The 17024-nt window shown below is 34.1% G+C and overlaps 1 protein-coding gene across 4 annotated transcripts in view; it reads left to right on the top strand.

Annotated features, from left to right (window-relative positions):
* LOC149788485 (uncharacterized) overlaps window positions 1-17024 on the top strand; it is a 75294-nt gene that overhangs the window by 33138 nt on the left and 25132 nt on the right. For all 4 annotated transcript variants that reach the window (XM_089974474.1, XM_089974472.1, XM_089974473.1 and 1 more), the window contains 3 exons: window positions 2678-2791; window positions 7907-7975; window positions 12462-12560. In XM_089974474.1, coding sequence (XP_089830600.1) covers window positions 2678-2791; window positions 7907-7975; window positions 12462-12560 — 282 coding nt within the window. The remainder of the gene's footprint in view (window positions 1-2677; window positions 2792-7906; window positions 7976-12461; window positions 12561-17024) is intronic.

The following is a 17024-nucleotide window of genomic DNA, read 5'->3' as shown; positions in this document are numbered from 1 at the left end:
TTTGAGTATAAAATTCTGACCTCATTTGATTATATTAATGTTTACTTCTCAGTGTCAGTTTGCATTTAATTTTTGCACTGCTGTTTCTAAATACATATTAATGAATGAATTTGAGAGGTAAAGACTTTCTTATGTGTTTTTCATTTGGGTAATAGCTTTTAGTGTCATTTCTATACACATATGTTTTTCATTTGGGTAATAGCTTTTAGTGTCATTTCTATACACATGTCCGTGGTGAGGTTAATGTTATGCTATTTTCTGTACAATCTTCCCACAAAATATGGTCTAGTGTAGGGGAAGAAATCTTTCCACAAAATATGGTCTAGAGTAGGGGACGAAATCTTCCCACAAAATATGGTCTAGTGTAGGGGAAGAAATCTTTCCACAAAATATGGTCTAGAGTAGGGGACGAAATCTTCCCACAAAATATCGTCTAGTGAAGGGGAAGAAATTTTTCCACAAAATTGGTCTAGAGTAGGGGAAGAAATTTTTCCACAAAATATGGTCTAGAGTAGGGGACGAAATCTTCCCACAAAATATCGTCTAGTGTAGGGGAAGAAATCTTCCCACAAAATATGGTCTAGAGTAGGGGAAGAAATCTTCCCACAAAATATCGTCTAGTGAAGGGGAAGAAATTTTTCCACAAAATTGGTCTAGTGTAGGGGAAGAAATCTTCCCACAAAATATGGTCTAGAGTAGGGGACGAAATCTTCCCACAAAATGTCGTCTAGTGAAGGGGAAGAAATTTTTCCACAAAATTGGTCTAGAGTAGGGGAAGAAATTTTTCCACAAAATATGGTCTAGAGTAGGGGACGAAATCTTCCCACAAAATATCGTCTAGTGTAGGGGAAGAAATCTTCCCACAAAATATGGTCTAGAGTAGGGGAAGAAATCTTCCCACAAAATATGGTCTGGTGTAGGGAAAGAAATCTTCCCACAAAATATGGTCATGGTGTAGGGAAAGAAATCTTTTAACAAAATATGGTCTAGTCTAAGGGAAGAAATCTTCCCACAAAATATGTTCTAGTCTAAGCCAAGAGAATACACCTTGTAAATTATTAAGCCAATAGAACTTGTAAATTAAAAAAGCCAAGGAAACTCAACTTGTAAATTAAAAAGCCAAGGAAACTCAACTTGTAAATTAAAAAAGCCAAGGAAATTCAACTTGTAAATTAAAATGCCAAGGAAACTCACCTTATAAATTAAAAATCCAAGAGAACACACCTTATAAATTAATAAGCCAAAGGAACTATGCAAGTAAATTAATGAGCCAAGAGAACTCACCTTGTAAATTAATAAGTCAGGGGAACTCACCTTGTAAATTAATAAGTCAAGGGGATTCATCATGTAAATTAATAAACCAAGAGAAATCAACTTATAAATTAATAAGCCAAGCTTTTTACATCAAGACCAACTGTTCTAATCAAGCACTTTTTACAAAGTATTTCACCAACTGTACTTGGTGGGCTTGTACAATGTTGGAGTAACAGCTTTAAGCATTCGGTTGTGTGTTTTCAGCTGTTACATAAATTTCTAATGCATTTGACATACAACCATTGTTATAGCACATGATTGTTGACACATCCAGCATTGGTGTATTGACACATCCCTTGCTGGATGCATTCATACATACTGCACTGCTCTCATACAAAACTGGATACACCTACCCCAAACAAACTGAAAATATTCCACCTCAGTAATAAAATAATCAAGACATTACTGATGGTCTAACCTTGTACATTTTTAAAAAAAAAAAGAACAATGTGAGATGGATATCCAATAGTAAGGCTGCTATATTATGGGCTTGCTATGGAAGAACAATGTAACATGGATATCCAATAGTAAGGCTGCTACATTATGGGCTTGCTATGGAAGAGCAATTTGACATGGATATCCAACAGTAAGGCTTCTGCAGTATGTAACATGGGCTTTCAATAGAAAAACAATGTGACATGGATATCCACTAGTAAGGCTACTGCATCTTGTTATTAAACAACATATATAATAATCTAATAGTGAAGCTACTACATTATGTACCATGAGTTTTCTATGTAAGAATTGTGTGACATGTATGTCCAATAGTAGGGTTGCTACATTATGTACCACAGGTTTGCTATGGAAGAAAAATGCAACATGGATATCCAATTGTAAGGCTACTACATTATGTAACATGGGCTTTCTATGGAATAACTGTGTGACATGTATATCCAATAGTAATGCTACTACATTGTGTAACATGGGCTTTCTATGGAAGAACTGTGTGACATTTATATCCAGTAGGAAGGCGGCTGCATGTTCATCATTAAGCACAGGCTTGCTATAGAAGAATTCCCAGTTTTTTCTTCACCATTGTTTTTCCTCCAAGCTGGCCTGTCTGTTTTGTTCAAAAGTGGCAGTGGACCGGTGAAGTGTACATCGCCAGCTTTCATGGTCAGCAGCTTGTGACGCCCATTGGTGGTGATTGATGCCACAGGGGTGAGGGTCTTTTTCAAGGAGTCTTTATATCTCTTTCGAGGTGTTCCTCTATCACGGTAGCCAGTGGACAACTCACCATACAGTGCAATATTTGGTGGGCGATGATCCTCCATCCTGCACACGTGCCCTGCCCAGCTGTTACATGATGTACCAATAAGTTTTCCATTTTTACTATTCCATACTTTGTTTTTGTTTTCTTCAGGTTTTAGTGGAAGAAAATTCAGAACTGAAGAGAGAAATCAAACGATTGAAGGAAGATAATGCTTACCTAATCAAGAAAACGAAAATTGCAATGGCTGACAAAGATGCAATCATTGTAAGTAATGAATATATTCATTTCTAGTTATTTATTTTAACATATGTACTTGTGTACAATATACATTCATTTACAAACATCACTGACCCAAGTATGTCTTTAAATCATGATTTGGCAGATCAGGGTATGTATTGCTTTGTCATAACTATTGTGACTGTATGGTTTTAAACTAAGTAACATAAAGAAAGTTTTATAAAATTCAGCAAACAATTTATTTCCTTAGAATACAACATGAAAATTTAAAATGAACTTGCAGTATTGTGAATTAAATCCCAAATAATTCTAAATGTTCTATCACAATTCCAAAAGTATAGTATATTCTGGATGGATTCCAATATTGAATGTGTTGATGTACCAATAGTCTTGAATAACTTGGTATACCAACAGTCTTAATATATCAAAACTATATGATACAGAATATTTTTGAATGAATATAGAGTAATCCTGAAGTAGTGATTTAGTCCATAAGCCAATAAGCACTTTGTAATTCTAATGAATATTTTTTTTTTAAAATCCTCTTAATTTATATATGAATACAATTGAAAGTGATTCCAATAAACATATTAAAATAGGAATGAAGACTTTGTTGACAAAACCTCTTTTATATATACCCCCACATGACCAATGCTGCAGCAGCATTTTCTAGAAAACCTCAATCATCTTAATGGAAAGTTATAGCAAACTGTAAACAAGTATGCTTCCTGAATCTTCTAAGGTCATAATCAAAACTAGGTCTTGAACTCAAATTCAAATAAACACCTTTAATAAATATGACATTAGTCAGGTATGCCTGAATTCCTACCCTCAATTATAGACAAAGGTCAAGCTTTTGTTGTTGTTGTGGGGTTTAACGCCATTTTTCAGCACGATAGGGCTATACATGGCGGCCAGTATTAATGGTGGAGGAAGAACCCGGAAAACCCCGGAAAGAACCACCGACCCACGAGAAGCTACTGGCAAGCTTTCTCACATGCCCACATTGGCTGAATCTTAGACTCGAACCGCCGCAGACATAGGTGAGATGGCAGTGATCCGTAACGAAGAGCGCTTTAGACCACTCGGCCACTCGGGGCCCCCCAAAGGTCAAGCACACAGTATAAATTAATATAATACCATTACATAATGAGATAAGGGTATGTGTCATTCTGTCATTACATATGATTTGGCAGATCAGGGTATGTGTCATTCTGTCATTACATATGATTTGGCAGATCAGGGTATGTGTCATTCTGTCATTACATATGACTTGGCAGATCAGGGTATGTGTCATTCTGTCATTACATATGATTTGGCAGATCAGGGTATGCTTTGTTTTGTGATTACATAATGATCTGGCAGATGAGGGTATGTGTTGGGATGAATTTTACTTAATTGTGCTGAAAAAATTTCTGTAAAAAAATAGAATTTTTAAAAAAATTATGTAGAAAAATTTAAAATTTTTTTAATGGCCTTAAATTCTCATATGGTCATCTATTATGGATGCAGATATTCTGGGAAAATTTAAATTGTCTACAATGAGTGTTTTTCTGTAATGCTACTAACAAACTTCTCAAAATGGACAGATTGATAGACACATGGTTGATAGATATGAAGTTGTACAGACAGATTGACAGACACATGGATGGACTGATAAGAAGTTATTCAGATGCATGGACAGTTAAACATGACCAAATCTCAGTTTAAAATAAATTCTCATTCTCACTCTTCAGACCTGCTTCTTGGATACTTACCTGTTGCAGAATGCAGGTTTGATTACATCAGTTTAGTTAGAAATATCTAAGTGTATATAATTATTATAAAGATTTAATTTTAATTAGAAACATCTTAGTGTACATAATGTTTATGAAGATTTGATTTTAATTAGAAACATCTAAGTGTATGTAATTTTTATGATGATTTGATTTTAATTAGAAACATCTAAGTGTATGTAATTTTTATGATGATTTGATTTTAATTAGAAACATCTAAGTGTATGTAATTTTTATGATGATTTGATTTTAATTAGAAACATCTAAGTGTATGTAATTTTTATGATGATTTGATTTTAATTAGAAACATCTAAGTGTATGTAATTTTTATGAAGATTTGATTAGTAATAATATGAGAATTTTTTATTTCATAAAAGTAATTTAAATATAAAAGATCATAAGTGTCCTTTATACAAATATACAGACACATCTACAACTATAAAATGTGTCTGGCATTGTTAAGAACAAAATTAAGTAAAACATTTCAATAGCTATCTATCATCTAAGAATTGAAATGAATGTCATAGTTCCAGATAATTCTTACTATTAGATATTCTTGTCATCATTGAGAATACATACTTTCTTATTACTTCATCAAAACTGAATACAGTATAGTTTACAAACTTGTTAGATACAGTGTTCCCTCTTGGAAGGCTTAATAGTAAATGAAGACTGTTTTTATGACCAATAACTCATTTTCTTTTTACACATTCACTGATGTTTGTCCACAGAGGAATGCAGTATTATGTGCAGCAATTAGATTTGAATAATCTAATTTTGATATTCAAAGAATAATTTCTACATTTAAATAGAAGCATGTTTGCTTGATTACATGAAAATCTGTAATGTCTCTTCATATCTTCATCATCTGATTGGATTTTAAATAAGACCCAGATTTGTATAACTGTTGACATAATTATATAAGAGCATGGCTATTAAAGAATACAGTGGGAGGAGGAGTACAGAGGAAGGAAATTGTAGTTTTAAAGAAGGTGACTGAAAGACCATGCATACTGATTTTAGTGTATTATATATTATATCATTCTTGACTGCATTATGTTTGTATATCTTTATTAATTTCCTTAAACCTCTGGTAGAAGAACTTATCAATAACATATCATTTGCAAAACAAACATTGTTGAGAAATGATACATTTGTTATAAAATGTATCCCCATATGAGACTAACCCAGCTTGAAGTTTAACTCATATATATATATATATATATATATATATATATATATATATATATATATATATATATATATATATATATATATATATATATATATATATATATATATAAACAACCATGGCAGAAAAACACCTCCCTGCCTTGCCCTATTGGTTACATGGAAGGAATTGGATACTGCACTTCCCCAGCACACATAATACAGCTGTCTGACATACCAGTTAACTAGAGTATGAGCTATGTCAACATGTGTTTGATTGTTGAGCAATTTTTTAAACAGTGTTCACTGAATGGCCCTATCAAATGCCTTACCAGCATTATAATATAGAAGCACAGGGCTACCATGTCCTATAGAATGGTTGACAGTTTCCTATAGGGCGTCTGTTGAACGCTGTGTTTGAAAACCAAACTGATTATCAGAAGTTGTTATTTCAAACTGATTATCAGATGTTGTTATTTCACATTAAAAGTTTTTACAAATAATTGTCATGAGAGCTGGTTAGGTCTATAGTTACTGTTGTATACCAGGTTACCAATTTTAATTTTCATCAGCAGGATACTTGTAACTTTTTTTATGTATGAAGATACTGTTAATACTATCATTAAAAGAACATGAAATCTACCATCTGAAAATTTAAATGCTCTAAATATAAACAATTTGGATCCTGGTCTTTTACCTTCTTTTTGTTTAGCTATAGCAGACTGGATCTCAGATAATGTGAATAGATCAATAAAATGGGCCTTGAATGCTGAAAGAATGTACTCCTTATACAGATAATTTTTAACACTGTTGAGGAAGGCTTCAAACTGATTTTTCCACATGTTGCATATGGCCATGCCGTCAGTGCAGATTGGAAGCCTATTGGAAGTTGTAGTAGTGGTATGTTTGACTTGCTTCTAGAATTCAGGTTGGTCTAAATTTTTCAGATTTATTTGCAGTCTTATCTGCTCTATGTTTTAATTCTTACTTCTTACGTTGTCTAAGGGCATACTTAAATTTACTTTTAGTTTGTGCATTTAGTTAGAGAAGCCATGATGAGTTTTACTGTTATCATGCCGCATAAGGTGAACATTTCTTGCATTGTTCTACAGCTCTTTGACAAAGTTATTTAAGCCTGGTATAATACAGTGACCAGATCTGGATTTTCTCACAAAATATTTATCAGAGCTGGACAAAGTTCTGTTTAAAATCCATTATTATTTTTGATACACACTTTATTATTACAGCCATTACAGACTGCAATGCAATATGGGATCTCTGTCTTGCATAATAAATGCAGATGTTTGAGTACAATTCATTTTTTTGGTCAGGAATGAGGTCTGACCAACTGATATTGTATTTGAAATTTAAGAGGGACGTGAAACTAGGAAGCAGATAAGCATTGATGGTCATTAAAGGAGGACGATGGTCTGACCCTACAAGGATATGAATTATTGTAGAGACACAATGGTCTAACCAAGAGTAATGATTAGAACTTTAGTCATGTAATCTAAATAACACTATTTTAGCATCATTACATTTCAGCAGAGATTCATTTTATGCATTAAGAACAAGAAATGTTAGCAAAATGTGAATTGATGCAAATAGTAATATTTGATGGTCAGTTTACCCCTCTTAATAAAAAACAATATGTTCTTGCAAGCTTCACTGTGTCAACAAAGAGAAAATAAAACATGGTCACGATTTCCTATCATGAGTTACTATCAAATTATAATCTAGCATGAATCTCTGCCAATATTTAAATTTTAAAATAACAAAATATAAAATTATAGATGAAACATAAATTAGGGCGTTTCTTCTTAGTAGCATGTAGCATGTTCACTTCATTTTCTTACAGCCATAAAGAGTGCTTATAAAATGGTGACTATTAAAATCTATCTTCCAGTTGAAAACTTTCACAACTATTCATTCAGTATTAAGTCAGCATTTCTGGTATAAGGGTCAGCATTTCCAGTATTAAGTCAGCATTTCTGGTATTAAGACAACATTTCCAGTATTAGGTTAGCATTTCTAGTATTAAGTTAGTATTTCCAGTATTTGGCATTTCCATTATTAGGTCAGCATTTCCAGTATTAGGTTAGCATTTCCAGTATTAAGTCAGCATTTCCTTTGCCTAATTCATTACAGTTTAAAGTTCACTGCAATTTTATATTTATGGTATGTATTTCCTTTGCAGATGAGGTTAGATACAAGTGAAGCCAATAGAAAAGAGCTTTTGAAAAGACTCGGGAAAGAAAAGATGCAGGTAGCTCAATTTTGTTTTAAAGATTATACTTAATTTACCATGAAACAACATTTACACCCAGATGTGAGAAGTATATTCAGATAACTATATACATGATTGTGGTTTGTTCCATGTAAGAATGAGATTGATATGGCATAGTGATTCATTGAGGCAGTTGGATTGAGAAATATGCATACATCATATCAGATGAGTGGTTTCCACCACAGCAAAACCAAACACAAATGCCAAATGCAGTTTTGTAATTATTACATGCCTCCTTTTTATGCTTTCTAAATATATTTTAGCTGGAATTCCAAAATAAATAGGATTTTTAGTTTGATTTCAAAGAATATCAATGTATAGATGTTAGTTATTGGTTTAGTGTCATACTGTACAACTACACAAGAAAGTTGATCAGTGTCATGACAGTTGGAGTAAAGTGCAGTGCCCAAGGATACAGCACATTAGCTGACTCAGACTGACCCCTTGCTAGGTTTCAAACCCACTCCAGTCCAGCCCATGAACCACTGAGTCACCACAGCTCCTGGATGTCAGTGAAAGCACCGATAGTATTTGCACACCCTTCCATTTATTTGTACCCCCCTTAATGATTTTAGCAACAAAAGCATCAAAGACATGAAATATGTACAAAACTTAGTCATTTCTTTCATTGATTTACAGGGGCCCCGAGTGGCTGAGTGGTCTAAAGTGCTCTCCATTATGGATCACTGCCATCTCACCTCTGTCTGCATGGGTTCGAGTCTCGGATTCAGCCAATGTGGGTATGTGAGAAAGCTTGCCAGTAGCTTCTCGTGGGTCGGTGGTTCTTTCCGGGGTTTTTCCCGGGTTCTTCCTCCACTATTATTACTGGCCACCATGTATAGCCTTTGCTGAAAAATGGCGTTAAACCCTACAACAAGAACAACAACAACAATCACTGACTTACAGTGTTGCCAGGAATCCCAAAATACTGTCAACTCATTGGTGTTTCAAATCAAATGGGAGTTTCTTTTAGAAACATGGTAGACATATTTGCATCAGAGAGTACATGTTTTCAAGCAATAGATGTGATGTAGTTCACTGTCTTTGATAATTGCAATAACTCCATCAATTTTGGAGTTACTTCTCTTTGAACACATTTATACAAGAGTTTCTCCATTTTATTTGTTCAGTTTGTTTTAGAAATATGAAAATATTGCAAATATTGCACATTGCAAATATTGGACACAGATGATACAGTTTGTACTAAAATTGACTGTTCTAACACCAGATCAAGACAGTGAGGAGTCCTTTTGCTTGTTTGCATCAAGAGCTTTTATTTGAAATGCCAAGAAGTTGACAGTGTTATTGACTCATTGGTAACAGTCAGGTAAGAAATTATAATTCAGTGAATAAAATGACTAAGTTTGGTGCATTGTTTATATCCTGGATGCCTTTTGTTTTCAAAATCAGTAGGGAGTAAAAACAAACTGGAGTGTGTTCAAATACTATAAATAGCCAGTCCTGGTGTGCATTACAGAAATGTGGAATGTACTGCCATATCAAAGACCAGATCAATGATGTAAAATATGTAATGAACTTCCATATTGAAAACCAGAACAACCATGTATAATATATAATGAACTTCTATATTGAACACCAGATCTGCTATGTAAAATATGGAATGAACCTCCATATTGAACACCAGGTCAACCATGTGCTGACTGAATTTCCATACTGTAAAATTTGAAATAAACTTCCATATTGAACAACAGAACAACAATGTATAATATGTAATGAACTTCTATATTGAACACCAGATCAACATGTGCTGACTCATCTTCCATATTGAACACCGGATCAACCATGTGCTGACTGAACTTCCATACTGAACACCAGATCAACCATGTAAAATATGGACTGAACTTCAATATAGAATACCAGATCAACCATGTGCTGACTGATTTGTCCATGACCAGAAGCCATTTTATACAATGGCCTGTCTAAGTTGTCTGTGACCAGAAGGCATTTTATACAATGGTCTGTCTGAATTGTCTATGACCAGAAGGCATTTTATACAGTGGCCTGCCTGAGTTGCCTGTGACCAGAAGGCTTTTTATACAATGGTCTGTCTAAATTGCCTATGACCAGAAGGCATTTTATACAATGGCCTGTCTGAGTTGCCTGTGACCAGAAGGCTTTTTATACAATGGTCTGTCTGAGTTGCCTATGACCAGAAGGCATTTTATACAATGGTCTTTCTGAGTTGCCTGTGATCAGAAGGCTTTTTATACAATGGTCTGTCTGAGTTGCCTATGACCAGAAGGCATTTTATACAATGGCCTGTCTAAGTTGCCTGTGACGAGAAGGTGTTTTATACAATGGTCTGTCTGAGTTTCCTGTGACCATAATGCATTTAATACAATGGCCTGTCTGAGTTGCCTGTGATGAGAAAGCATTTTATACAGTGGTCTGTCTGAGTTGCCTGTGACCAGAATGCATTTAATATAATGGTCTGTCTGAGTTGCCTTTGACGAGAAGGCATTTTATACAATGGCATGTCTGAGTTTTCTGTGACCAGAAGGCCTTTATGCAATAGTCTGTCTGAGTTGCCTGTGACCAGAAGGCATTTTATACAATGGCCTGTCTGAGTTGCCTATAACCAGAAGCATTTTAATTAATGGTCTGTCTGAGTTGCCTCTGATCAGGAGGCATTTTATACAGTGGCCTGTCTGAGTCGTCTGTGACCAGAAGGCATTTTATACAATGGTCTGTCTGAGTTGTTGTGACCAGAAGGCATTTTATACAATGGCCTGTCTGAGTTGCCATTGACCAAGAGGTGTTTTATACAATGGCCTGTCTGAGTTGCCTATGACCAGAAGGCAATTTATACAATGGTCTGTCTGAGTTGCCTGTGGCTAGAAGGCATTTTATACAGTGGCCTGTTTGAGTTGTCTGTGACCAGAAGGCATTTTATACAGTGGCCTGTCAGAGTTGTCTGCATTATTCCATTTGGGAGTATAAATTACAGAAGGAAAATATGAAACATAGAGCACTCCCTCATGATCATGCTGTTCATGATTTCAAGGTATATCAATATAAAAGAAAAATACTGATTATGCTGTCAATGAATTATGGTACATCAGTGAACAAGATGGGGCATTCCCTCATGAAAGTGAATAACCACTCCAGTGGCCTAGTGGTTAGAGTATTCATCTTGGATGCAGGAGGTTGCAGGTTCAAATACTGTCCATGATATTATGGTATATCAATGTTAGATAAAACACCACCTGATCAATTTTGACCAAGTTTGAAACAAAGCAATCTGACATGACGGGCTGCCTAATTTATAAAAATGATGATCTGACAAAAATCTTCCTAGCTGGAAAACTTGCAAATGATACAAATGAAGCCAATCAGCCTTCAGATATGGTATTACAGCTGTATGGAGTTAAAGCAAGTAATAGAAAAGAGGGACAAGCAACAAGCTTTGTAAAATTCCACAAAATTTGTATTTCCCTTGAATACAAAGTGAAATTGTAAAACAAGGGAACTTACGGTAATGCGAATTAAATCCCAGATATTTTAGAATTACAGACCCAAATGCTAATGATTTAAGTTCTGAATAAACTTCAGTGGAAATGCAAATTAAGTTCCGTCATGCTGACTTGAAAAAACTGTTCAAACTGATACAAATTGTGCTGATCCTTTATCAAATATGACCGTGACTACTAAAATTAGAAGAAAAAAAAACATTTAGATGACTTCTGTTCAGAAGAGTGCTAAACTGAATTGACCAAAATCTGACTGAATGCATCCTGGCAGAGATGTCTTTAAATTTTGTACAAATGATACTGATCCAACATCAAATTTTACTGAAAATTTAAATATTTTAAAGCAATTTGTTCACATAAATAAAATCCTCAGTAGATTTTAGCCATGCTTAACAAGAATCTTGTTGTAGACGTTTTTCAGTTTTATACAAATGTTGCCAGTCCAATATCAGATACAAGCACTCTTGCTAAAAATAGAAAAATGTTTAAAGGACTTCTGAAAAACTACTGTAATGAATTAGACCAACCTTACAGAAAGCATTATCATATAAACGGATTTCAGATTTGTACAAATAGTGCCAATACACACACACACCAAAACATTCAAACAACTTTATCTTATAAAACTGCTTAACAGAATTTGACAAATGTTGACAGAAACCTTCCTGACACCAGGGCCTTTTAATCTCTTTTACATATTGCTAATGTGCCATCATACATGGATGGAGATAGAAAAACTAGAGAAATCTTGAAACAATTGTTTTTATGACAAATGCAATCATCAGCATAGGAACAAATTTCAGCCAAAAGTATTGTTTGACCCAGATTTCTTGGTCAGCTGCTTTTGCTTTCATCTATTAGGCATACATCTGGCAGGTAAGTGATCCCCTGCTCAAACGGGCCTCTTGTTTATTTACAAAACCCCAATATGCAGTTTTATTTCATTGAGAAATTTTATTATTTTTATTTTTCAGCACCAAACTCTGTCTCGGAGTTTGACCCGACAAGCTTCTGACTGGATTCTCTTAAAGAAACAAATAGCACAATTTGATGAGGATTATAGATGGGGCCAGGTAAAGATACATATTTTCATGTACCAAATGCTTTGTTTCAGACAGTCCATAAAATGTATGTAGTTGATATTTAATAGCCTTAAATAAGGAAACATCTATTTAATATCTAAGTTGCAATATGTTCTAATGTTTAGAGTTGTTATTATAAAGTTTATCAACATTTCATTTCTGAAACAAAGAAACTTAAAATTCTATTTATAAATTGTGAAGAAAGCGACATAATTGACTTATTATCTATACTCTGCCACTCATTAGTGCATTAGTTTTTCTAAATTTAGTAATTTCTTTTCCGAGTTTACACATGTACTTAACAAGTACTATCAGGTGTATAGTGAAAGTTTGAAAGGTATCAGACAAATACAAGAAAATTGTCAACAGCCTGTAATACATTTTCTGAGTTCTCTCTCATTGACAGTTCTGCTAAGTGTCAAAGTGTCTGAGTTCTTCCTGATTGACAGTTCTCCTAAAGTGTCAAAATGTATGAGTTCTCCCCGATTTACAGTTCTCCTTAAGTGTGAAAGTGTCCAGTTTTATCTGCTTGACTGTTCTTCTACTTGTATACATTACCAGTAAAGAGGCAATGGCGGGTTACACAGCTGGCTGGCAATGTGATTGGTCAGTGGTTTGCATGGGTCACTGATAGTTGATTGGTAATTATCAGAAGGTCAACATCTTGATAAGAATTTTAATTGTGACTAATAAACATCTTTAAATACTCTCTTCATTTAGCAAAGAAACTTCAAAGAGACATTGCTAAATAATAAGCTTAAAGGGTCTCATTTTGGTAGCCTTAAAAGACACATTCACCACTCCCTCATGGGAACCATGTGCCATCTTATGGTGAGACTGTCTGATAATAAAGTACTACTACATATAATTTGACTACATTTAATGAAATGGACTCCATGACCATAATGAATGGCCTTATAGTGGGGGAGTATTTTATAGCACACTTACTAACACCTCAAGACTACACATTTACTCAGTTGGAAATAAAAATTAGGCTTCAGGCATATTTTTGTTTTCCTGCATTAATTAGCCTTCTTGATATTGGCTTGTAAGTTGATGTAAACATACTCTAGGTTGGCCTGTATCTAATCATAGTCTTGTAAGCCTATGTGAACATACTACAGTCTGGCCTGTATCTAATCATACAGTCTTGTAAGTCTATGTGAACATAATACAGTCTGGCCTGTATCTAATCATACAGTCTTGTAAGTCTATGTGAACATAATACAGTCTGGCCTGTATCTAATCATACAGTCTTGTATGTCTATGTGAACATACTCCAGATTGGCCTGTATCTAATCATACAGTCTTGTAAGACTATGTGAACATACTCCAGACTGGCCTGTAGCTAGATATCATACAGTCTTGTAAGTCTATGTGAATATGCTCCAGGTTGGCCTGTATCTAATCATAGTCTTGTATGTCTATGTGAACATACTCCAGGTTGGCCTGTTTCTAATCACACAGTCTTGTAAGACTATGTGAACATATTCCAGATTGGCCTTTAGCTAGATATCATAGTCTTGTAAGTTTATGTGAACATGCTCCAGGTTGGCCTGTATCTAATCATAGTCTTGTATGTCTATGTGAACATACTCCAGATTGGCCTGTATCTAATCACACAGTCTTGTAAGACTATGTGAACATATTCCAGATTGGCCTTTAGCTAGATATCATAGTCTTGTAAGTTTATGTGAACATGCTCCAGGTTGGCCTGTATCTAATCATAGTCTTGTAAATCTGTGTGAACGTACTCCAGTTTGACCTGTAACTAACCATACAGTCTTGTAAGAACATACTCCAGTTTGGCCTGTAACTAAATATCATATAGTCCTTTGACCTGTAACTAACCATACAGTCTTGTAAGAACATGCTCCAGTTTGACCAGTAACTAACCATACAGTCTTGTAAGAACATACTCCAGATTGGCCTGTAACTAAATATCATATAGTCTTTTGACCTGTAACTAATCATACAGTCTTGTAAGAACATACTCCAGATTGGCCTGTAACTAAATATCATATACTCTTTTGACCTGTAACTAACCATACAGTCTTGTAAGAACATACTCCAGACTGGCCTGTAACTAAATATCATATAGTCTTTTGACCTGTAACAAACCATGCAATCTTGTAAGAACATACTTCAGATTGGCCTGTAACTAAATATCATATAGTCTTTTGACCTGTTACTAACCATACAGTCTTGCAAGAACATGCTCCAGATTGGACTGTAACTAAATATCATATAGTCTTTTCAGTCTATGTGAACTTGCTCCATTTTGGCTTTTAAGTAAATATCATATTGTCTTATAGGCTAGAAACTCCTTGTCTCACCAGAATGATTTTAAGTTGATTTCGAAAATTTGTTACATGTAAGTATGTACATATAAAAATAACTTGAAGCAAGTGGAATATATTCAAAGATGTATGGTTCCTTTTACTCTTATGGTTTTTCTTCACATTTTTTGTCTTAAAACATATTTATTTTGTGAAAATTTGTCAAATGCAATTACAAAGATATGATTGTAGGGATTCCATAGAAAGCATGAGCTTATCAGAGAAATGTCTCCCCAACAATAACAAAATAAATAACGTCATAAATTGCAATGCATGGAATAAAAAAAATGTATATATGGACTCATTAGGACAGGAGGTATCTTTGTGATATTAACCAAGGGATACAGACTTTTCCATAGTACTGAATAATAGAATAACCCCATAGTCAGCATATTGTGCAAAAAATGTTCAAGTTGCCCAAACAACCAATTATATCGATAAATGTTATGTCTCCCATTAGGTCTAAATTGACAATATTTAACTGTGTATGCACATTTTATTTTTTTCCCTATAGGTTTATGTTAGCAAATGAAAATTTTCCCATAATTTTGTACAACCAAGATCATTGTTAATCAGTAAAATTGCAATTTCTTGGTTTTTTAGAGTCTCAGATTAACAGGCATAAAGCAAAACAAAAAGGTAGATCAGTATATTAAATCTCCCATAAACAAACACAGCTATTTTCTTCTGTCATAGTGAAATTTATTCCAGTTTTTGACATGTCAGCCAAAATTTCAACAAACATTTTAACAATGTGGTCATCAGAGAAAAAAAAAGAATTTATTTTTGTATTTATGGGAGGTTCAGATGTCCACTTTGTCACATTTTTCTTGTTTGAGCGTATTCCACAAAACTGTCAGATAATTTTGATAGTGCAGTAAGACATTAATTATCTGGTCCCATATAGGAACATTGAGTTCTTTTGAATAATTGGTTGACTGGATGAATTAATTTTGGTTAATAAATGAAATTATGAATGAATCTGTCCAGATTAAATGGGTCCAGTTATTGTGTGTTTGATGTTTGACTGTATATAAATCAGACTATTCAGTAAATATTAATGTATTACAGACATTTGACATGTTTAAGAGCAGTAAGGTAGATATATAATATCAATATTATTACAATACTTTAAATAAATACTTCACACTTATCAATAATCTACACATACAGTTCATAATGGAATGATAACATAGATGGTAATTTCATGTTTGGTCTAATGAACAGGTGTCTAAGGGCTTTGACCAATTGATGATGGAATGATAATGTGGATGGTCATTTCATGTTTTGTCTAGTGGGCAGGTGTCAAAGGGCTTGACCAATCCATGATGGAACGATAGCATGGATTGTCATGTTTCATCTCATGGACAGGTGTCAAAGGACCTTGATCAATCTATGGTGGAATGATAATGTGGATGGTCATTTCATGTTTTTTCTCATAGCCAGGTGTCAAAGGGCTTGACCAATCCATGATGGAATGATAAAATGGATTGTCATTTCATGTTTCATCTCATGGACAGGTGTCAAAAGACTTTGATCAATCCGTGATGGAATGATAATGTGGATGATCATTTCATGTTTTGTCTCATAACCAGGTGTCAAAGGGCTTTGATCAAGATAATTTAGTTGAGGATATATTCTACTCACACCTTTGCCAATAGGTGATTAACTTTTATTATCTGTTAAACCGCTATCATTTGTTGATAAGGGGTTAAATATGTCAGCTTGGACTACAGAAGACCTTTGTTTAGACAGATATGAGCCTTTTCGATGTTTGTTTAGCTTGGCATTTCTCAACGACATATTACATATTGTCACAGCAACACTTAAGTTTCGAAATGTTTGGTGTAAGAATAAACTGTCTATCTCTCTTTCCTATTTACATTTATTTCCACATTGTATCTCCCTCTCTCTTTCCTATTTAGATTTATTTCTGCATTAAAATTATAATTTGCTTATTCATAATACCACTTTTAATTGAATATGATTATATTTGATTGTGCTTATTTCAAATTTCTGTCATTCTTTTTAATGCTGGCATTGTGATCTGCAAATTAGTTTCATTTGCAGATACATGTACATAGTAATGAGTAAAATTTCACAGGAAGAGGTAGAA

Source organism: Sinohyriopsis cumingii, chromosome 11, assembly GCF_028554795.1.
Source record: "Sinohyriopsis cumingii isolate HCF-2022 chromosome 11, ASM2855479v2, whole genome shotgun sequence".
NCBI classification, from domain to species: Eukaryota; Metazoa; Mollusca; class Bivalvia; order Unionida; family Unionidae; genus Sinohyriopsis; species Sinohyriopsis cumingii.
The sequence above is the reverse complement of the archived record's forward strand: the minus strand, read 5'-3'. Positions and strand labels throughout refer to the sequence as shown.